This window comes from Canis lupus, chromosome 31 (genome assembly GCF_048164855.1).
Source record: "Canis lupus baileyi chromosome 31, mCanLup2.hap1, whole genome shotgun sequence".
In the NCBI taxonomy this organism is placed as follows: domain Eukaryota; kingdom Metazoa; phylum Chordata; class Mammalia; order Carnivora; family Canidae; genus Canis; species Canis lupus.
This window is the reverse complement of record NC_132868.1, coordinates 18,693,446-18,715,458: the sequence shown is the minus strand read 5'-3', so window position 1 is coordinate 18,715,458 and position 22,013 is coordinate 18,693,446. Positions and strand designations below refer to the sequence as shown.

Sequence of the window (22,013 nt, the reverse complement as noted above, 5' to 3'; positions counted from 1 at the left end):
ACAAATTGAAGCCAAATTAGGATCAGAAGCATACAGTCAAACAAGGAGAGAGAATGAGAGTTGTGTGATACTGGCAAAGCTGGGACAGCCATACACCTGCATCTATCATGAAGATCTAGCCATAGGTACTAGACACACAAGCCCTCAGGCAGGGTACTCTGATCTCTGGACAGTCCTGGATAAGCTGCCTCTCTGACTCCCATTTTCAGTACTAATGATAGCTAACAGTCACTGAACACTGGGTTCTATGCTAAGTACTTTATAAGAATTTTCTTAGTTTATCTTCAAGGTAGCTCCATATAGAAGATACGGTTTAAGATTTTATTTATTTATTTGAGAAAGCAAAAGAGTGAGAGAGAGAGAGAACACATGAGTGTGTGGGAGGGAGGGCAGAGGGAAAGGGAGAGGAAGAAGCAGGATCCCCACTGAGCAGGGAGCCTGATGCGGGGCTGATGACCTTAACCAACTGAGCCACCCAGGTGCCCCTAGAAGATACTCTTATTTCCATTACCATGTTCTTTTTTTCTTTTTTTTTTTAAGATTTTATTTATTTATTTATTTATTTATTTATTTATTTATTTATTTATTTATTTATTTATTTATTTGTGAGAGACACACAGAGAGGGGCAGAGACACAGGCAGAGGGAGGAGAAGCAGGCTCCATGCAAGGAGCCCGATGTGGGACTCAATCCCAGGAATCTGGGATCATGTCCTGAGCCAAAGGCAGACGCTCAGCCTGCTGAAGTACCCAGGTGTCCCCATTACCATGTTCTTTTTTTTTTTTTTTTTAAGATTTTATTTATTTATTCATAGAGACACAGAGAGAGAGACAGAGACACAGGCAGAGGGAGAAGCAGGCTCCATGCAGGGAGCCCGACGCGGGACTCGATCAAAGGTCTCCAGGATCAGACCCCTGGGCTGCAGGTGGCGCTAAACTGCTGCGCCACCGGGGCTGCCCCCATTACCATGTTCTTAAAGGAGAAAATGAGGCTACCCTAAGTGGATAAGGAACTTTCCCAAGGTCACACAAGTAGTGGTAGAGCCAGAATTTGGACACAGGTCTGTCTCACACTAGAACCAGAGCTCATAAACCACTATGCTAAACTGTCTCCCAGTTTTCAAGAGGTCTACTCACCTTTGATAGTGACATTCCATCTTTAGCTGTATCAGCATGACCATTAGGCTTTAATTCACAATGTGGCCATTTTATCAGTTTCAACAGAGTTCTAGATGCCTCTCTATGCCCATCTGTGTTGTGCAACAAGAGAAATAGAAGCTCTGGAGTCAGATGGCACCCTTCACCACTTAATTTGCTTCATGACAGTAGTGGACACTATCAGGGCTCTGACTAGATCCCCCTAGCATTCCTAGGTTTTAGCATGTCTTTCTTTCTTTCTTTCTTTCTTTCTTTTTTTTTCTTTTCTTTTCTTTCTTTCTATCATCTATCTACTTGTAGATTTTTTTTAAAAGATTTATTTATTTATTTATTCATGAGAGAGAGAGAGAGAGAGAGAGAGAGAGGCAGAGACACAGGCTGAGGGAGCAGCAGGCTCCACACAGGGAACCTGATATGGGACTCGATCCTGGGACCTCTGGATCATGCCCTGAGCAGAAGGCACTCGCTCAACCACTGAGCTACCCAGGCATCCTGGCATGTGTTTACATCTGATATTTTGCATCTCTGACACTAGGGGTTGAAACTATCCTCAGAGAGGCTTTGCCTGTGGTCACAATCCTGCTTGGCCTTTTCCCCTTCCCTGTTCCCTCACTCTCTTACCAATTTCTCCTGCAAGCACTTTCCTAATAAATGACTGGGACACGAATCCTCATTTTAGGATTTGCTTCTGGGGAATCCAACCAGAAACAACGACCTAGAACAAGGTCACCAAATCCAGCTTGCCTCCTCTTTTTGTTAAGTTTTACTGCTACACAGCTATTAGGTATCATTCACTCATGTATGGCCTGTGGCTACTTTCCAGTACAACAGGAATACTGAATAGCTCTGATAGAAACTAAGTGGCCTACAAAGCCTAAGATATTTACTATTTGGCCATTTGCAGAAAAAGTTTACGGACTCCTAACCTAGAGTAAATCTTCTAATAATTATCACTCACCTGTATGGGTTGTCATGAAGGCTAAATAAGTTAGAAAGGGCCTAGCACATTCCCTAGCACCCACCAGGTGCTCAACTTATGTTTGTTGAGGTGGAATGTAACATAGGATACTCTGAGGTTGTAGGTCTTGTTCAATTTTGGGAATCTTGCCAGGAAAATTTTCCTCTGATTTTTAGAATTTCTCCCCTCTATTCAGAAAAGGATACCTCCTGGTCAAGCAGATTTTAAGGCAGTGTTAGTCTGCCAATTACCAGCATGAGAATCCGTTGTGGGCTTGTTGAAACTACAGAATCCCAAAGACCATCTTAGACCATCCCTGAAATTAAACTCTTAGGGTAGGATCCACCTTTCCAGGTGATTTTGATGGACACCAAAGCTTGAAAAACATAGATCTAGAGTAAATTTATAAATAAATACAATAGTTTAAAAGCACACAATTCAAGAGAGGATTTTTTTTTTTTTTTTTTTTTTTTTTACCTCTGGGGAGGTGGGGTTTGGGGGGGAACCACGCAGAGAACCTTGAATATACATGGAGCCTTTTATTTTGCTAGGCATTGTCCTAGATATCTTTCATATTCAGTCATCTTAAAAACCCAGTAAATAAGTACTCTTATTTTTTTTTAAGGCTGAGAAAATGAAGTTGCAGAAATGTAGGTGTTTTGTCCAGGATTCCACAGCTAAGATTCTAAGCGTTTGCTCATGATTCCACAGCTAAGGTTACATAAGCGAAGATTCCAACACAAATTAACTACCTCCAGGGTCCAAGTTCTTAAGCACTAGGTTATACTTCCTTTCTAGTCCTACGAATGTTCTATTTCTCAAATTGCGTAGGGTTTCTGGACGCATTACATTTATTATTTATCCCTTACACGTATACTGTATTATAGAGGTCATATATATATATATATGTATATGAAATATTGCACTTAAACATACACATGCTTTTACAAACATCAAAATAAAAAACTAAATTGGAAGGAAACTCGTGGCCCAAACTTCACTGAAGTCCCCAAGGTTGGCAGTGGGAGAGAACCCTGAGGGCGCAGCTGGACCTCTCAGAGCCCCCCACCTTGTAAATCCCTGCATTATCTGGACGCCGTGGACAATCCCACCAACCTTGGCTGCAATCTCCCCTCCGACCGCAGAGGGCGCTATCCTCGTGCTCACTGCACATGGGGCACAGGATCAAGTTTCGGTTAGGGCGGGGAGTGTGGAGAGAGGTCTTTCTAGGTGACAGTGGCTTCCGGTGCTCACGGGCGCTAACAGATAAACGCTAGGCATCGTGCTCGAGGTGCCTGAACGTTCCTCGCCCGACTTGAGCTCGCAGTTCCGTTTCTAGGAGTGAATCTGAAGCTCAGAACGGGTTCACAACTCGTCCTAAGTCATACAGCCAACCAGCAGTGGGACTTGAACTAGGTCCTCTGAGCTCCCCAGTGCTCGAGGCTGTCTCCCCGAGGGTCCTAGGATATCTACAAACTCTGATTTCAAGACTGTCTTTCTCCGGGGCGGGTGTGTGTGTGTGTGTGTGTGACCAAGAATCTCTTGGCTTCTGTTGCCCTGGCTAAAGGTGCATCTTGGCTCCCGACTGGGTGTCCTCCGAGAGGCACAGGCTCGAGGAAAGCGGGCAGGGCCGGGTCCGGCCAGCTCCACCTGGGCTGGGCAGCGCGGGGACTACCCACCTAGCACGAGGATACGGTCTTCTGGCCGCAGCTCAGGCTCCAGGAGGGCACGGAAGGAGGAGAAGTCTCCGAACCACTCGTAAGGGGCAGAGTCCGCGGCATTCCGGTAGCGCCGGTCCCAGTACTGGACCTCACGGTACCAGCAGTTCTGCTCCGGTATCTCCCGCGCCGGGGCCGGGGCCCTCGGAGAGGCCATGCTCGCGGCTGCAGGGCGGCCCCGCACAGCGCCGGCACCTCCGGACCCGGCTTGGCGCCCAGTGTAGCCAATGGGGAGGGGAGCGCTCGGGGGCGTGGTCTTCGTGCCTCCGCCCACCACCTGCAGTTGCTCAACAGAAACACGTGGAACTTCCGTCCTCTGCTGAGCGCTCTTGGAAGAATACTCCGGGTGGGAAAAGCACATCATTGAGAACTTGAAGCCTCCAAACGTGCTGCTCCCTCAAACTCACAGTGTCGGACTCCCTCGACTCATCACTGCTTCCTCTCATATTTTGTCTGCCCGGCTCCTTCCATTAAGAAGCCTGAAAGTTAGTGAAAGATTCCTTTGTACCCAGTTTTGAGCACACGGCAGGCTCTGAGAGGAGGTAGGAGGCGCGCGACACAGGTCTTGGCCTCCAGGAGAGACGAACACAGACGAAGCGTGATGCCAGGCAGGGGAGAACACGAGGAATGCTGCTCTTCCGAGCAAACGTTCGATCTACTTTAGCGCCTGTGTGCCTAGAACCAAGTATGTACTGAGGAGTAAGACTATTCCCGCGCGTACGGAGTGTGCAGTCCACCAGGAAAGATGTGGAAGAAATAATTTTTAATGGAGAAAAATAGGACGCGAAACTGGTCAGCATCAGTCCGTTGGGACGGCCGGCGCGGGCAGCGGAACCTAAGTGCCGAGGGATCGGGCTTCCGGGGTGGCGGGCCAACACGAGCGGCGCACCGTCAAGATGGCGGCGGGCGTTCGGAAGCGCGGCCGGTCCGGTCCCGCAACCCGGGCTGCGGGACTCTGTGGACAATGGCTGCGGCGCGCCTGGCAAGAGCGGCGCCTACTACTGCTGGAGCCGCGCTACACGCTGCTGGTGGCCGCCTGCCTCTGCCTGGCGGAGGTGGGCATCACCTTCTGGGTCATTCACAGGGTGGCATGTGAGTGCGCCGAGGAGGAGGGGAGGGTGGGGAGGGGGACCCGAACCCCCTACCCAAACTGGGACCCAGATTTGGAGCTGAAATCCAGACCCCGGATCCAATCAGCCGTCAGTTGCAGACCATGATTTTTACCCAGGTCCCGAGCTTGCTCCACAAAAGCAAACCCTGTCTTAATGCCTCCCCCATGATGGAAGAAGGGACCCTAGAGATTGGCCCTCTACCCTGAACATACAGCCTGCCAGGCTAAGAAAATAAGCCAGCCTGGAAATCAAAAGACCTGGGTCCGAGTTAATGTACTGCTGCTCCTTCTTGTCTCTGTTGCTTTGGACATGCCCTTTCCCCTGCTGGCTCCGAATTTTCCCATCTGTTCAATTCTGAAGTCTCAGTCTCTTGTCCACCTGGCATTTTGTGACCACTTGAGTCCTTTTGGTCTTATTGGGGGCTCCTTTCCAAGCTGAATCTAGACACTGGGCTTAAGGCTTTCTTGCTAAAGATAATTAATTCAACACATTTACTGAATGTTTATCATGTGCTTAACACTATGTTAGATGCCAGGGGTAGAGTGGTGAAAAAATAGACACATTTCCTATCTGGGTGTATGGGCCTGGGCAAAAATAAGTTAGCAGAAAATGATAGTGGATCATTCATCATGATAGTAGTAAGCCAGGGAGCCATAAAGGACCCAGGAGGGCACTTAGGCCAGACTTGATGAGTTAAGGAAGGCTCATTAGAGTCCCCCTTGAAAGGTAAGAGCAAGGCAGTTGAGGAAAGAGAGAAAAGGGGAGGAGAGAGAGCACTCTAGGCAGAGAATCCTGTAACTAAAACTTCCAGTCAAAAGAGAACCTGCTTCCTTTGAGGAACTGAATTTTTTTTTTTTTTTAAGAGCTGGAACAATGCAAGTGAGGATACCAGTGAGAGATGAGATTGTACAAGTTGAGACCAGATGGTGAAGCAGTCTAAATTGTGTGAAGGGAACAATTAGCATGGTGGTTAAGAATTTAGAACCTCATGGAGTTCCAATCTCAATTCTACCCTTAGCTCACTGTTGAACTAGTCACTTAACCTCATTAATTCATAGGTTCCTCTTCCAGAATTGGGAATAATAGATTTTAGTCTTTACCTTAGGAGCCTTGAGGAATCATTGAAGGGTTTTAAGCAGAGAGATCTGACATTTCTATTATAGGAAGAGCTCTCTGGTTGCAGGGTGGGAAATATATTGTAGTGGGGTAAACGTGGAAGCTGGAAAACTAATTGGGAAATTGTTGCATTATTGAGGCTAGAGATTATGTTAGTTCCAAATTTTATTTTATTTTTTTTAAAGATTTTATTTATTTATTCATGAGCCACACACACACACACACAGAGGGAGAGAGAGAGAGAGGCAGAGACACAGGCAGAGGGAGAAGCAGGCTCCATGCAGGGAGCCCGATGCGGGACTCGATCCGGGGTCTCCAGGGTCAGGTCCTGGGCTGAAGGTGGCGCTAAACCGCTAAGCCACTCGGGCTGCCCAGTTCCAAATTTTAGTATGTAATATCAGAAAAGGATGAAAGATAGTAGTTATTTAGGATGAAAAATAGGACTTGGTGACTGGGTGTTGGAAATAAGAAACAAGTGTCAAAGATGTTACCCAGGTTTGTGACCTGGGCAGCTGGGAGGTTGATGGTGCCATTCATGGAACCCAGGAAGGGGAGCAGCTTTGGAGTAAACGGTTTGAGTTCAAGTACAGACAATTACAAACATGTTGATTTTGAGTTGCTTGGATTCACCCAGAGATAGGCAGTTGGATAAGGGGTTGGGATAGATGTCCTGGAAAAGAGCTGGAACTCTGTGTTTTGATGGGCTGAATGTGTGTGTGAGGCAGACAAGTTCTGAACTTGGAAGTAACCACACCGTCCTGTCCTTTTCCAGATACAGAGATTGACTGGAAGGCCTACATGGCCCAGGTGGAAGGCGTCATCAACGGCACCTATGACTACACCCAACTGCAGGGTGACACTGGACCTCTTGTGTGAGTTGTGATACAGGGTTCAGTGAGGACCTGAGGGACCGACCGACTGGATACCAGGCTGGGTAGCCTGACCCAGACTCCTCTTCCAGGTACCCAGCCGGCTTTGTGTACATCTTTATGGGGCTGTATTATGCCACTGGCCGGGGCACTGACATCCGCATGGCCCAGCACATCTTTGCTGTGCTCTACCTGGCCACCTTACTGCTTGTCTTCTTGATCTACCACCAGACCTGCAAGGTGAGTCCTTACTGCCAGGACCAGGGGGCCCCAACTGTCAGTGCTGGGGAGTAGGGATGGCTCAGGGTTAGTGAGCTGACCTTGTTCCCCATTGTCCCCACCTCTCAGGTACCTCCCTTCGTCTTTTTCTTCATGTGCTGCGCCTCTTACCGCGTCCACTCCATCTTCGTGCTGAGGCTCTTCAATGACCCAGTGGCCATGGCGCTGCTCTTTCTCAGTATCAACCTCCTGCTGGCCCGGCGCTGGGGCTGGGGCTGCTGCTGTTTCAGGTCAACACCTCTCCCTTCCTCCCCTTCTCTCACTCTGTATTTCCATCCAATTTTCCAATTCCCCAATTCCATCCCCCAATTTTCTGCAGCAGAGGAAGTAGGGGAGTAACCAGACAGTATGGGTCAGTCAGGGCCCTACTAAACAAGTCTAGGATCTGTAGAAAGTCTCTGTGCCCATCCCCTCAACACACACACTGTTTTCCCAATCCTCTTTTCCTTCCAGACAGCATCTATTATTGGAGTTGGTCCTTGCACATTCTAAATACTCTAAACATGTATTTGCTGGCTCACTCTGAGCATAGAGACTTGGTATCTGCCCCTTACCTTCAGCCTCCTCCCAGGCTGCTTTACCCTCCTTCCAGGAATTCGGAGTGTGGGCCCCGTCCTGGAGGGGAGGAGTTGCTTTGTGTGTGTGTGTGTGTGTCTGTGTGTGTGTGTGTGTGTGTCAGAGAGAGAGGCATCTTTGAGTGGGGTAAATGGCCTTGGAGCTGATCTCCACTCTTCCTCTCCCGTACCTCCCCCAGCCTGGCAGTCTCCGTGAAGATGAATGTGCTGCTCTTTGCCCCTGGATTGCTGTTTCTTCTTCTCACACAATTTGGCTTCCGTGGAGCCCTTCCCAAGTTGGGCATCTGTGCTGTTCTTCAGGTACTGCCCCACTACCCCTTCTCCTTCCTAATGAAGGGGAGGCTACTCTCTGGCCTCCTTCCATCATTGAGACTTTTTCAAAGCTAACAGGGTTTTTGGGAGTTGATACTGGGCTTTACTTTTATTAGTTCTAAAATAAGGGCATTGAACTGGATGGTTTCTGAGGGTCTGATTCTGCCCATTTATGACTTGGTGAATCCAAACTTAAAGTTCTGTTATTACCTGCCTTCTCAGCTTCTTTGGCCCCAGCCTCTGGCCTAGATGTGGAGGCTGGCTTTCCTGCTATTCCTGGGGGAATTTGGGATCCCCTGAGACCTACACCCTCTGTCCACTCCCCTTGATGATTAGTATGAAAGCTCGAGTCTGGGCATCTCTGCTGATGTCATACCTGTCTTCAGGTGGTGCTGGGGCTACCCTTCCTGCTGGAGAACCCCATTGGCTACCTATCCCGCTCCTTTGACCTTGGCCGCCAGTTTCTCTTCCGCTGGACAGTGAACTGGCGCTTCCTCCCTGAGGCCCTCTTCTTGCATCGTGCCTTCCACGTGGCACTGTTGGCCGCCCACCTCACCCTGCTCTTTCTCTTTGCCTTCTGCAAGTGGCACAGGTGAGAAAGGGGAGCAGTATCATGGGCAGAGTTGGGGGAAGGATAAAGGGCCTGCTTGTGGGACGTGTTGAGTTCATGTGCGTGAATCTAGAGCTTGCCCTAGGATGGGGGCTTGATAAATATTTGAATGGCTTCTCCCCAGGACAGGGGAAAGTATCCTGTCGCTGCTGAAGGATCCCTCCAAAAGGAAGGTTCCACCGCAGCCCCTCACACCCAATCATATCCTTTAAATCATGGGAGGGTAAGTCTTGCCCTCTCCAGGTACAGTTGGGGTGCTGGTCAGTCAGCCCTGGATGGCTGGTGAGCCAGGGGAAGGAAAACGAGGTGCCAGTAATAACTACAGGCCCTGTTCATGGAGTAGAGCTGTTCCCTCCACCACTCTGCACCACTGTGCTAAGCACTTTACATATTTAAGCATATTTCATTCTTAATCCTAAATATTATTATTTGACTTACCATTATGACTACTTACTCTCTGCCTGATGCTGTTCTCAGAGAATTACATACATTCTAACATGTAAAGCTCACAAGAGACTCTGAAATAGGGAGGCTTTTTATTATTATTATTACTATTATTATTATACTTATTTTACAGATGACAAAATCAAGACATTAAGGAGTTTAAGTAATTTACTTAGGTCACTCAGTTTGTAAGTGATGAATTTAAACTCACAAGGCCCTGTGGTCCTAGTATTCTTGTCTCCACATTAGATTGAGGAGCAAGCCTGGAGAAGTTAAGAAACTTGTCCAAAAGTATGCATCTCAGAAATGTAGATCCAGGGGGCTATCTGACCCCAAACTTTTGCCCCTTTGCTTTGGAACCTCCCTGCCTGCCCCCATCCCAACTCGTGGCCCTCTACTCCTGCCCTTGGCCTTGACCACTGCATACAGATCATCTCTACTCTCTTCACCTCCAACTTCATTGGCATCTGCTTCAGCCGCTCCCTCCACTACCAGTTCTACGTCTGGTATTTCCACACACTGCCTTACCTCCTGTGGGCCACACCTGCACGCTGGCTTACACATCTGCTCAGGTACTGGCTGGGACCATCTGGGCTAGTGGGAAGGGCCAGGGAGCTCCTCATCCCAAGGCTAACCGTGGAGGGTTGGGGGCAAGCCAAAGGGCTGCAGGCTTAGAAACTGGGCAAAACCTGAGCTTATTTCTCATCTCCAGGTTGCTGGTGCTGGGGCTCATCGAGCTCTCCTGGAACACATACCCATCCACGTCCTGCAGCTCTGCTGCCCTGCACATATGCCATGCTATCATCCTGCTGCAGCTCTGGCTGGGCCCCCAGCCTTTCCCCAAGAGCGTCCAGCACAGCAAGAAAGCCCACTGAGGTCCACTTCCCTTCCCCTCCAGTCCACTCTTAGGACTCTGGATGGGAATAGACTCTGTGTCCTTCCCAATAAACCTTACCAAGTCCACTTCTGTGCAGCCTACATGGAAGTGCCTGCACCAAGCTGTGAGGGGCATGCACACTGCAGATAAAGAACTCATTTGGGCAGTCCTAAGAGGCACTTTATTGCATAGGATTTGGGAGCTGTGGCTCTCTCCCCTCCCACTGCACTGCACAGAGCTCAGAAGGGAAAGGGCATGGGGTGGGAGGAGGGGGAGAGAGCACAGGCAGGCACTTTCTGTGAGGGCAGGGGGTTTCTGGGAAGGAGATGAGAAGCAGTGGGGGTCAGGCTGACACCAGCCTGCCCCTCCCAGTACCGAGAAGCCGGCCCTGGGTGGCAGTGACTTGAGTCTGTTGGACAGCGCCAGCCAGAGCGATGGGCAGCCCTCACACATTTGCCGGGCTATAGCACAGCAGGTGTAGCTGCAGATTCTGGTCCCAGTGGCGGAGCAGCAGGAAGAGACCCCGGGCTGCGGCTTTGAGGGCAGCCAGGTCAAGGCCATCTGGCAGGTGCTGGGCCCGCAGCCAACAGTCTGCTTTAGCTGCTGCTAGTTCCCACTCGCCAAAGGCTGCAGCACAGCGGTGCTCTAGCCATGCCAGTGCTACAGCTGTGGCCCAGGTCCGGCCCCGCAGGTCAGCACCACCCAGCCCTTCTGGACCCTCTGAGGCCTCGGTGTCTGAGCCCCTCCCACTATCCACCTGGCCTGGACCCTCAGAGCCTGAGCTGGGGGACGGGCTGCAGGAGGCTGTGGCACTGTCACCCTGGCCAACACCAGGTCCCAGAAGCGCCCAGGGAGAGGAGACCGAGGTGGGGCTGAGGCTGGCACGGTGCACAGCAAAGGGTGAAGCACGGCACAGGCGTTCCTGTGGGATGCGGACTGCTGCACAGAAGGGCGCATCCAGGCGGAAGGAGCCGGGTGCCTCCTGCAGCCGCAACTGAGGAGAGAGGAGGTGGGGGGAGAAGCGAGCTGAGACAGTGCCCTGGCCTTGGCGGCGCCACCCTCCACCTCCCGAGTCCTCACCAAGGGCAAGTAGTCATGGTTGCTGCCTTCACTGTTGCTGTCACTAGCCTGGCCCTGGTTGGGGCTGCAGAGTCTGTGGCTGTCAGAGCCTCTGGCCTTCCCTCTGCCCAGGCCGAGCCTAGAGGGAGGCTGGGGGGGATGGCGATGAGGACTTCTGGTGGCAGCCTTGGGGTTGCCATTTTGGGTCGGGTTCCAGGCGCCTGTCAGAGAGCCTCCTTGAAGTCCTGCAATGGAGCCAGTCAGTGCCAGTTGTGGTCCCTAAGTGTGGCTGTCCCCTGCCCCCACCCGACTTTGAGTGTTACCTTTAGAGTGCACAGCTGTGGGCAGAAGAGTTGCATCTAGATGGCTCTGAGGAGCTGGAGAAGTGCCTGGGGGCTCAGCTAGCTCTGTAGGGGCACAGGAGGTGGTTGTTAACTAGGAGGCGGGCAGTGAAGCGAGGGCCAGCACCTGAGAGGTCACCTAGGAGGGACTGTACCTGAGCTCCGCACCTGCAGGGCTGATGGGAGGACCTCCCTGGTGGTCGCATCCACAGCTACCGGGCAGGTGAAGCAGGAGGGGGCAGAACTGACCTTGCTCGTCTGAAGGGCTCGGAGCCAGGACCTCCGGGCATGGCCTGAGACCAAAGAGCAGCACGCTAAACTGGAGTAGGTGCGCTTCCCCCGCCTGCCCTCTACAGAGAGCCTTATAGGAAAAAATCTCCGTTTTCCACTAGCTTTTCCCTCTGTCCACTTTTGAACAGGGTACAGTTCCTTCCTGGAGCCAGCTCAGACTCCCCAACTTTTGACAGTCGTTAGGCTGAACCCTGAGCCCGCAGCCAGGCCAGACCCTCTGGCCACCCAGAAACAACATTTTATACACCACCTTAGGTGTATAAAAGGTGGCGCCTTTTCTGCTCACTCAGCACTGTCCAATAGAACTTTCTGCAGTGAAGAAATGTTCTAGATCTGCATGATCTGGGAGGGTAGCTACTAGCCATGTGTGAGTATTAAGCACTTGAAGTGCGGCTGGTGCCACTGAAGAACTGAAATTTTCAGTATTTGATTTAGGAGTCCACCTGAATGACAGATTTGTTTTTATATTATAGGCACTGTGAGTTACTAAGAAGATCACATCTCCCTCTGTTTTGGCTGCTAGGAAGCTTGCCAGTTTTGGGTCCTGTGCTCACAAGGGCATATAACCTCATGGTGTGCATATCTTTCATATAACCCCATTCTCTACTTTTATCATTCCATTGCGCTGCTTATTTTCTTTTTCTTGTCAGTATGGGTGAACCACCTCCAGTTGTTTGTGATCAAACTGAGGCATAGGGTGATCAGACACACAGACCGACACCTCTGCCACTCTCTGCCCCATACAGGCTCCTTGGGCCCTCACCAGGCCCACCAGCAACTCACCTTGGTCAGCTGTGGCCTCAGCCCCTCCACGGAGAGCCAGCTGTTCATTGTCCCGGACCACGGAGGCTGCCGTCAGCCGATGGAGTGCTTGGTCCCAAGCACCTTCTCTTTCAGGAGGTGATAGAGGCAGTGAGCTAGCATCACCAGGTCCCCATAATGTCTCTAGCCCAACGCCCACCTCCCAGCACATAGGCTGCTCCCCACACAGGGCCCGGATCACCACGTGGCAGCGTGGAGCCTGAGGGGGCAGTGTCACTGCCGGAGGGGCCGACTCCCCACTGGGAGGCATAGCAGAGAATAAGAAGGGGGGTTCCATCAGCATGTCCCAGTCCATAGCTGCTGGGGAGAGCAGGTTTCCTGCAGAGAGACAACCATAACGGCAGGGGCAGCATGGTACCCTAGGCCCCACCTCTTAAGACCTCTGTGATGTCAGGACCCAGCTCCCCATCCAACCCTTACCTGAGTCATCTGGGCCCTGTCCCAGCTGCAGCCCTGACTCAGGGCCTGGCCCATCTCGTGCTATGCCCAGAGAGGGGTGCCGGGGACAGCCAGGGACTGGGTTCACCTGACCCGGAGGCGATGAGAGGCTCCGGCCGGCCAGAGCTGCTCTGCGTCGACGACCCAGCACCTCAGCACTCAGGGCCCCAGACTGTACATAAGAAGTGGGGGCCGCCAGTCAAGGAATACAGAGCTCTGGCCACCATACGTGTATACACCACTGGCCACACAGCCCTTTGAAACGGTGGACAGTTGCTCACTACCCTCAGGAGCAAGGCCAGAGTCCTCGTGGCCTCCAGCCCCCTTCCCAGTGCCATCTCCCCCCATGCCCAACTTCTCCCTTGAGATTGTTACTTGTCTCTGTTTTTCTTCATGTCTTCTCCCCCTGCCTGGCTACCTCCTACTTACTCTTCCAGATGTGGCTCTTGCTTTTCTGACTCCCTCAAACAGGACTAGCCATCTTGACTCTGACTCTCCCCATGCTACTATGTTGCTGTGCTCACCACTGTGTGTAACATGGTATCATAGATTTACCCATTTATCTCTTCAGCTGGACTTAATAGTGACCACTGCACAATTTATGGCATATAGCAGATAGTCAATAAACATTTGCTGGATATGTAGTAGAATGCATGTGGACTGAATCTCACCTTGACTGAAGCCAGTGGGGGTGGTGGCAGGGGGCAGGAACGGGAGCCTGCAGGTTCTGTCCAGGCCAGGCTGCGGCAGCCCTGCTGAGAAGGGAGCTGCAGGGGAGCCGTGCCCTCGGGGGAGCCAGGGTCCTGGGAACCAGGGGACTCGCTGCTGCCTGTGGAGCCAGGACCTGGCTCCGGGCTGGCAGAGCAGTGAGTGAGCACATACTGCTCCCGGATGTATGATGACTGGAAGATGCGGCGCCATATGGCTGTATCAGAGGAGGGGTTGGGTCCAGGGTCTGTGACTGGGTCCGTCAGAGCGTCAGTACCTGCTGGGAGGCAAGAGAACAGATTCCAGCCCTGGCCTCTCCTATGGCCCACTCGTCCAACACAGCTGCATGCGGCATCCAGGTACTCACTCTGCTCTGAGTCCCCAGCAGCCCATGGACTGGACAGCTCCGCTGACACAGTGCCTGTTCCCAAGAGCTCTGAGGTGCCAGTGGGCTCGGTGCCAGGACTGGTGGCAGATGGGACTTCCTCTGGGGATGGGAACACAGAGCCTCCCAAGCTCTGCCAGCCAGGTTCTTGGCCCTAGAGAGGGACAGTCATTGGAGAAAAACCTGATTGTAGTTTTATGCTGCCTCTTTCCAAACAGGATTTAAGATGTCTCACCACAAGAGGCAATAAAGTTAAACCAGAAATGAAAGCCTAGTACTGAGGACGGAGGAAGCATATAAGGTAATCATAAGGTTAATAGAACTGTTGTGGCTGAGCTTCAGGTTTGGCCCTGAGCTTCCTGGCAGGCAGGCAAAAAGGCCACCGCTCCATTATATAGCTCTCATGATCAAGATGAGGAAGTGTGCTTATTTCTTGTAGAGAGAGAAAGCTTTTTATAAATAAAAATAACTATCATTTCTTAAACTCCTACTACATGTCAAGTGTCCTACCAAGAGTGTGCACGTTGTGACCTCCAGTTACAACAACCCTATAACAAAAATGAGCATGAGGAAATGGGCTCAGAGAGGTGAAGTGACTCACCCAAAATCAAATGGCTAGTACATGCTAGAGGTGGGATCTGAGATTTCATCTAGACTATGTTTCTGAGTGTTCTAGGAAATAACCCAGATGGTGCTTTCTCTAGGGCACTATGTGAAGAAACAAGTGAATTTCAACAAAACTCTTATAGCAAGTGCTAGGGCTGTCTTCTGTGGCTGTGTGCTTGGATGACCTTGGGAAAAGGCCAGGGACAACACTTTCTGGGGCAGTTCAGTGGAAGACCTCATGTAGAGGGCAGACTGGATCCCCTTGAGAAGCCCAGTGTCATCTCTGGGGAGGCTGGGGGTACAGTAGGAGAGCTTGGCAGGGAGAGGCACAGGGAGTGGAAGAAGAGTTTTAAAGACATGCAGGGACTTTAGACATCCCAGACCTACCACCCGCACCCCAGCCCAGGCCTACCCCTGGGCCGCGGGGCCGGAAGCCATCTACCCTGAAGAGTGAGCAGTAACCGAGCAGCTGGTCCCCAGGGTAGAGTGCTGGGATCTCCCGGGGGGTCAGCAGTGCCTCCACCGCATCAGGCACAAACCAGTCCACAGAGATGTCGCTCAAAGCAGGTTCCAGTGCCTTCCGCAGAGCCTGCACCAGCTGTGAGGAGTGGCCAGAGGGAGGACATGGGAGAGAGAGGCGCCACACAGCCCAGAGAGCGGGAAGGCCACCCTTCGGCTGATGCCATTTGCCCAGCCCCTGGGCTGAGGGGAGCAGGGTCAGACTGGGGTCAAAGGAAGGAAGGGTAGAAATAAGCAAGGGGACTGAGTGCTCAGCCCTCAGGGTTTGGTCTGTCTCCTGGCTTGAGCCACACCTGTGGATGAAGCAAGATTTGTCGTGGATGTGGCTCAGCACCAGAACAAAACAGAGTAAGATTTAGGGGGTGGTCAGAGGCCATGTCCCCCGCACCTCTGCCTCCTGCAGTACCTCACAACAGCACTAGCAGCTCCTCTCCTGATTGGCATCTCAGAGGAGAGGAATTGGAATGGGGGAGAAGTCCTGGTCAAGGGTGCCAAGAGACCCCGAGACTTGACTGGGTTCTGTTGCAGGCTTAGTGTAACTTGGGGGAAGGACTCCTGGGAGTAGGGAACAGGGCTCAAGCTCACCATGGGCTGCAGCCTCTCCCCAGGCCTTGGGAAATAGGCCTGGCCCCTGCTGAGGGCAGACAGACCCTGAAGCAGCTGGTGGCAGGCAGGCCCCAACCCAAAGGAGAAGCACCTGATGAGGAAAGGGAAGTAGCTGTGACCTTCAGGAGCCTCTTGGGGCAGGGGTCAGTCTCAGGCACCTGGCTCCTCCGCCCACCCCATACCTGGCTGCCCCCCTGTGCCACCTCATGAGCTCCAGGGTTTGATGGGTAGCAGCAGCCACGGGCGAGGCAGCAGTCAGCAGGAACAGCTGCCTAGGGTGGGCCTTGTGCTGGGGCTGCCCCATGGCCCAGGTCAGCGCGGCCAGCACATCTGGGGGGCCACTTGCCGCCTGCAGGGTCTCAACGTTCTCACAGATCAGCTGCATAGTGTCCTGGGAAGAAAAGGCATCCTTTGGTCACGGCAGGCTGAAACATCTTCATTAGGCCCCCAAATCCCCGGACCGTACTCACATCACTGCAAGGCCGGCTCTCTGGGAAGAGGGGCTGCACCGCCGTGCCGAACATGGCCAGGTTGATGAGCGTCTGTGGTGGCAGTGACTTCACGGCCAAAACAATGGCATCCTGGGGAGGGCCGGGGAGGGCAGCGTGAAGCAGGCCCCATGGACAGTGGTAGGGATGCCAGACTGCCTGCCTTCTCCAGGCTGCGTGAAAATGAGGGGCTGGTGGTGGTGGTCTGGGAGAGGCCCTGTGCGTGTCAGATGAGGCGGGGGACCCTAAAGTGTGAGGGAGGCTGAGTGTGTGACAGCCCCTGGAGGGGTAGGTGAATCCTTGGGTTTGGGATTCAGTGTGAATGAATGTAACTTCACATGTAAGAGAGGCTCCTGGAATCCAGGAGATGCATGTGTGTATGGTAGGGGTGTGTGCGTGCGTGTGTCTTCGAGAGCCTGCCCCCCAGCCCACCTCAGACCCCCCGCCCCTGCCCCCAGGCCTGCCCACACCATGCCCCACAGGCCTTGTGTGCTACACTGCTGCCGTCCAACAGGAAGAGAAGCTCCCGTGTAGCTGTGCCCAGGTGCCCAGGCTTGGAGCTCAGGTCTGGGCAGAAGCTCAGCACCAGCACGGGGTTCAGCAGGATGTCCTTGTGGAAGCGTCGTTGCAGGAACCACACCTGATGCGGGAGCCCCAGTCATCCTGGGCCAGACTTAGTGGAACCCTAGCCCGGGCTGGCAGCGGGACCTAGCCCTCAGGCCTTTTTCTATCTAAAACACCCGAGGGAGCTCCTTTTTATAGTCCTTTGAATAAAGGAAAGAGCGGAGGCAGGTGGCTGGTCTCTGTCTGTCAGTCCTAGCCCCCATGCTCTGAGATACACCCCAGGAAGACTTGCGTGGGCCCTCCTATGATAACACTCGTCAGCCCTTTGGGATGGTGGTGGCAGCCACTACGAGGTCCTGCTAAGACACAGCTCCCTTCCTCCCATCATAACACGAGTCTGCTTATTTGTTCCTTGTGCACAAGTGCAGCTGGTGGTGAGGTCAGAGGCCAGGCCTTGACTCCAGGCAGCCATACCTGCCGGTCCCCGTCACTGTCCCTTCGCTGCAGCCTCTGGAAATCCCGGCGGGCCCTCACCTGGGCCTCATATTCTGCTGAGCTCAGGCTGCCAGCCTCTAGCATCAGGTGTGGCTGGTGGGGCTCTAGGGAAGAGGGGACACAGCTATTAGGAAAGTCCCTGTCTTTGGACCCCAACTGCTCAGTCACACTGTCCCAGGAGGACCTTGCAAGTCCAGCCTCCCTGCACCATGCAGCCCACCCTCACAGATGATTTGATTCATCTGGCTTGGGACCCAGAAATCTATACTGGAAAAACGCTACCCAGGTGTTCCTGAAGCAGGTCAGAGCTGGCCCCCTTGCCCCAGTCTCTCACCACTGGGGTGCAGCAGGATCTCCAACACCCGGTCACAGCGGTGGCCCTCTGCTAGTGTGACACAGATGGTGGCCGCAGAGCTGGCATGAGGTGGGGCATCTGCCCGCAGAGCATGAGAGGGGCTCTCCAGGCCTGAGGGAGAGGCAGGCAGGGAGAGGGGATGATCGCCCCACCCCAAGCCAGTACGAATATCACCTTGCCAGACAACGGTGATGCGGGCAAGGATCGGGACTGATCGCACCCAGCTCTCAGAGTCCAAGCTATCGGCTTGCACGGACAAAGGGAGGGATTTTGTCTGCTTTTGTGGGCTGGGAAGTGGATTCCCAGTTCTGAGCCTGGCTGATCAGTCGTATATCAACCAGCTGCTGATTTAGCATCCTCCCCCACTTCTTGCACAAGGAAACTCCACTTCATCACTTGGACCGCTCTCAATGTAATAATCATCTTTCTTCCCATTGGTGAGTAGAGTGAGATATAAATAAGTTACACTGACAAACCAAGGGGTGTGTGTGTATTGTGTAGAAGTGTCCAGGGGATGGCCCTCACCAAAACTGGAAATTCCTAAGGCTTAGCTCCTTGTTTTCTTTTCATCCTGTGTTCCTCCCAGTCCTGAGCCCTGAATTGTTCCCCAGTCAGCTATGCTAGGAGGGGCACCCACCTGCCAGCAGGCATGGCCCAGTGACCAGCATCTCGAAGGAGAAGGTGTATGGGGCAGGGCAGCGGGCAGGACCCGAGAACACATCCTGAGGGGCAGCTCGCTCCTCCCAGGCCAGCCCTTCCTCCTGAGGGCTGCCCACCCCGAAGCAGCTGGTGGGGCTGGAAGGGAGCATGAGGAGAGTCACTGGGCCACCACCAAGGCCCCTAGCCCCTCTGGCTGAATGGCCCCAGCCCTTCCCCACCCTGCCCATCCCCCAGGGCACCCTACCAAAGCCCCCTCACCCGCACTAGACCCAGAGAAGCCGAGGGAGGGACGAAGAGAATCACCATAGGCCCAACCTGTCGTCACAGAGCCCCGGAGGCCTGGGGGGCCCAGGTGGGCCTGGTGAGGCCAGCGGGGTGAGCACAGAGGGCAGAGCCACACGCAGCACCCCATCAGGCCTTGAGGGCAGCTCCCGGCTGCTGCACAGGGTCACTGTCATGGTGCCGGCTGCATTGATGAGGCCTGTGGGCAGCACCAATGTGGACCGGGCCTGGGCCAGATCCAAGACAAGATGACCTACGATGAGTGAGAAAAGGGGTCAGAGGGGGCTGGAAGGAGAGAGATGGGGGAAATAGGAAATGGGAGCAGGCACTGAGACAGGGGAGCCTGGGCAACGGGAACTTTCCAAAGTGGGAGAGACACGGGGCTAATGTGTTGGTGATGCAGAATGGAGGCATGAGCTGAATGATGGCTGAAGGAGAGGCAGGATGGTGGTAGAAGGATATGGCTGTCATCGGGAAAAGGAGCAGTGACATTACCGCTAACGGAGAGCTGAGGAGAAGGGGACATGCTCACACCACCACCAAGATCCTAGGGGACCCATACCCTCTGTCCCTCTTCCCTAGCCTGTGCCTGACCATTCAACCCTTGGGTATTGTCTTCCTAAGGACCCTCCCATATGGACTGACATCTTCCATAGTCTGGGACCCAGCCTGCTCACAAGTCCCCAGTCCGGAGCTCCCCACTGCCCATAGGAGTAGCTCTAGAATTTTCTACCCAAGAGGAGTTTAGAAGGAGTCATCTGCTTAGAAACTAGCTACAGGACATACAGCTGTACTTGCATACTGAGCACAACATTTTACTTATACTGTCGGTTTATTTGGGGACCAGGGGAATCATGGGAGTCAGTGCTGCTAAAGAAAAAATGGCCAGGTGTGTACAGCGGCAGTCAAGGCCTTACATGATCTGGCTCCAGGCTACCTTTATAGCCCTACTTTGCCTCATTTCTCCACAGTAATCATGTATCCATTCTTTCGAGAAATGCTCACAGAATAAATGAAGGGAAGAAGAAGATGGAAGGAAAGAAAAGAGAAGGAAGAAAGGGGCTTTTATCGCAACCAGGTGAGGCTTGGGGACAGCCTGATGGAGTGGAGAGGACACAGGATCAGGTTTTGTGTCTCAGCTCTATGACTTAATTCTGCCCTTTGGTAAGTCTCGTCTTGAGAAACCTCAGTTTCTTCATCCATGAAATGGGAATCATAAGAACTACATCTCAAAAACTATGGTGAGGAATAAATGAGATAGTGTGTGCCCAGCATCCAACACACAGAGGCTGTTACTATTATTTTCACACCTGTAACACGGGGATAGAGAACAGCACTTACATTACATACCTCTCTGGATTCAAATGAGGTGACACCAGTGACTGGACTCTGTCAACTGTAAATTACTACAAACACGAGGTATTTTATTACCATCACTCAACACAACTTACTTCCAGACCTTTGCTTACACCGTTGCTCCTGACTGGAGTGCCTTTTCCCTCCTCTGCACTTCACGAGTCATACCCTTCCTTTTGGTCAAATGCCGCTCCACTTCCTTCTGGAACATTCCTGGGGCCTCAATCCAGAGTTCCCTCTGGTCTCTAACTAACTGCTGGGCTTATACCAACTCTCAGCACCACTGGATTCTGTCTCTCTTACCGGGATGGTAAATCCCATGTACAGGAATGAATGTGCAAATAAATGAAAGAATGAAGCGCAAGCCACGGAACCTGGCAGGGGGGTGGGCTTCCATGCCGCAGCCCAGCCGTCAGGGGGCCTCCGTGCGGGGCGCGGGGAGCTTGGAGGTGACCACGGCCCTGGCCCAGGCTCCAGGCGGGGAGCAGGCTCAGGTCAGGCCTGGGTCACACTCCCCCGCCCCCGCAGGCGCCCGGTCCGCGACTGTTGAAGAAAGGCATGAACTGATGCATGAGCGGCTGAGCGGCTGGGGGGCAGCGGGCAGGCGTGGGCCGCGGGGCGGGGCGGGGCGGGGCGGGGCGGGGGGTGGGCGCGGCCCGCACTCACCCTGCGGGCAGCGGCGGGGCGTGGGGGCCCCCCAGCCGGGGCCCAGCGCGCGGCAGCAGGCGGCCTGCGAGCGTCGCCGGCTCTGCAGCTGGAACGAGACGCGCCGTCCGGCCGCCTCCGCCTCGAAGCCCGAGACCACTTCGGCCTCCGCCAGCGGGTACACGAAGACGCCTGCGGCGGGGCGCGGGGCACAGGCGGCGTCGGACCTCGGACCTCGGCCCTCGGCCCTCGCCGGCCCCCGCGCCCCCCGCGCCCCGCGCCCCGCCCCGCGCCCCCAGCTCTCACCCTCCACCGGCTGCGGCTGCGGGTTGCGGTAGGTGAGCCGGGCCCGCAGGCTGAGGCACGGGCCGTTGGCGCAGGCCCGCACCCAGGAGTCGGTGAGCGGCAGCGGCGTCCAGCCGGAGGGGCAGTACAGGCCGGGCATGGCGCCCTGCGGGGGGGCGGGAGCGCGGGGTTCGGGCCCGGGCCGGGGGCCAGGAGCGGGGGCTCGCGCGGGCCCGACAGGTGGCGCGGGGAGGCGGGTGGCGTGATGGGCATCCGGGCCCGTTACCCGGGGAGCCGGGCAGCGGGGGGTTAATGATTAACCGGCGCCGCGGGCGCCCGGGGAGGAGGGTGGGGCTGGGGGGCCGCAGCTGCCGCCGCCCCCGTACCTGCCGGCCCCCGGGGCTCCCCGCGGCTGCCAGCTGTCGGAGTGGCGCGGGCGGCGAGGAGAGGATGCTGCGGGCGGAGAGCGGGGCTTTAAAGGGCCAGCACCCCGAGGTCCCCGCCGGCGAGGGGCGGCCGCGGCCGGGAGCCCGAGCGCAGAGCCTGACCGGGGCGCCGGCGGGGCTGCGGGCCGGAGCGGAGGGGGCTGGGGGAGCGCCGAGACCCGGAGGGGTGTTGGGGCGGGGGCTTCCGTGGGGGCGGCCCAGGGCACCCGCGTCTCCCCACCCCGCAGGACGGAGCCGCGCTCAGGGGGTGCAGCCGGCTGGGTGTAGGGGTCCCCGCCCTCCCCGCGGGCCGCCCAGCCTCACCGCGGCGTCCTCTGCGGAGATCCGGGCGCCACCACCCGACCGGGGTGGGTCCGGGCACCTGCCGGGCACCCGCTCCCGGCTCCCGCGGCGGCCGCTCTGAGTCCGCGCAGGGGCGTCGGCTCTGCGGGCGCTGGGCCCGCCCCGCTCGGGAGCGCCGCCCTCGGCCCGCCCCGGCCCCGCCTGCCGCTGCGGCGGGGGGCCGCTCCCCTCCGCCCCCGCTTCGGCGCCCCGCCGCCCCCGCGCCAGCCCCGGCCGCCCCGGCTCGGCCCGCCGCAGTGCAGGGCCCGCCGCCCCTTCGCCCCGCCGCCCCTTCGCCCCGCCGCCGCACGGCCC

General features: G+C 54.8%; 3 protein-coding genes across 11 annotated transcripts in view; 1 reads left to right on the top strand and 2 right to left on the bottom strand.

The window, feature by feature from the left end:
• ECE2 (endothelin converting enzyme 2) overlaps positions 1-4,070 on the bottom strand; it is a 32,716-nt gene extending 28,646 nt beyond the window's left edge. The window contains exon 1 of one of the 2 annotated variants that reach the window (XM_072807627.1): positions 3,794-4,070. In XM_072807627.1, the coding sequence (XP_072663728.1) occupies positions 3,794-3,989 (196 nt within the window). In that variant the 5' untranslated portion in view covers positions 3,990-4,070. The remainder of the gene's footprint in view (positions 1-3,793) is intronic. The other variant, XM_072807626.1, reaches the window with a different exon arrangement.
• A 112-nt stretch (positions 4,071-4,182) lies between these two features.
• On the top strand, positions 4,183-13,627 carry ALG3 (ALG3 alpha-1,3- mannosyltransferase). Of its 3 annotated transcripts, none has more exons than XM_072807629.1 (9): positions 4,184-4,924; positions 6,833-6,932; positions 7,022-7,169; positions 7,278-7,438; positions 7,963-8,083; positions 8,482-8,687; positions 8,830-8,907; positions 9,578-9,721; positions 9,862-10,112. In XM_072807629.1, exons 1-9 carry the CDS (start codon positions 4,729-4,731, stop codon positions 10,022-10,024), a joined length of 1,317 nt encoding a protein of 438 aa, XP_072663730.1. In that variant the 5' UTR covers positions 4,184-4,728; the 3' UTR covers positions 10,025-10,112. The 3 variants fall into 3 exon arrangements, with proteins under 3 accessions (XP_072663731.1, XP_072663730.1, XP_072663729.1); XM_072807628.1 differs by having other exon boundaries at positions 4,702-4,887; XM_072807630.1 differs by lacking the exon at positions 8,830-8,907 and having other exon boundaries at positions 4,183-4,924; positions 9,579-9,721; positions 9,862-13,627.
• Positions 10,185-21,794, bottom strand: VWA5B2 (von Willebrand factor A domain containing 5B2). 6 transcript variants are annotated; one of them, XM_072807612.1, is made up of 21 exons: positions 21,681-21,794; positions 21,318-21,384; positions 20,953-21,097; positions 20,668-20,838; positions 18,667-18,898; positions 18,341-18,498; positions 17,683-17,814; positions 17,328-17,452; positions 16,774-16,929; positions 16,272-16,382; positions 15,984-16,192; positions 15,781-15,892; positions 15,089-15,274; positions 14,053-14,224; positions 13,649-13,962; positions 12,960-13,149; positions 12,501-12,857; positions 11,582-11,719; positions 11,409-11,492; positions 11,107-11,330; positions 10,185-11,020 (listed from the first exon to the last, which is right to left on the bottom strand). In XM_072807612.1, exons 3-21 carry the CDS (start codon positions 21,089-21,091, stop codon positions 10,472-10,474), a joined length of 3,759 nt encoding a protein of 1,252 aa, XP_072663713.1. In that variant the 5' UTR covers positions 21,092-21,097; positions 21,318-21,384; positions 21,681-21,794; the 3' UTR covers positions 10,185-10,471. The 6 variants fall into 6 exon arrangements, with proteins under 6 accessions (XP_072663713.1, XP_072663711.1, XP_072663714.1 ...); XM_072807610.1 differs by having other exon boundaries at positions 13,649-13,965; positions 21,681-21,793; XM_072807613.1 differs by having other exon boundaries at positions 13,649-13,965; positions 18,679-18,898; positions 21,681-21,793.
• Positions 21,795-22,013: the final 219 nt, after the last annotated feature.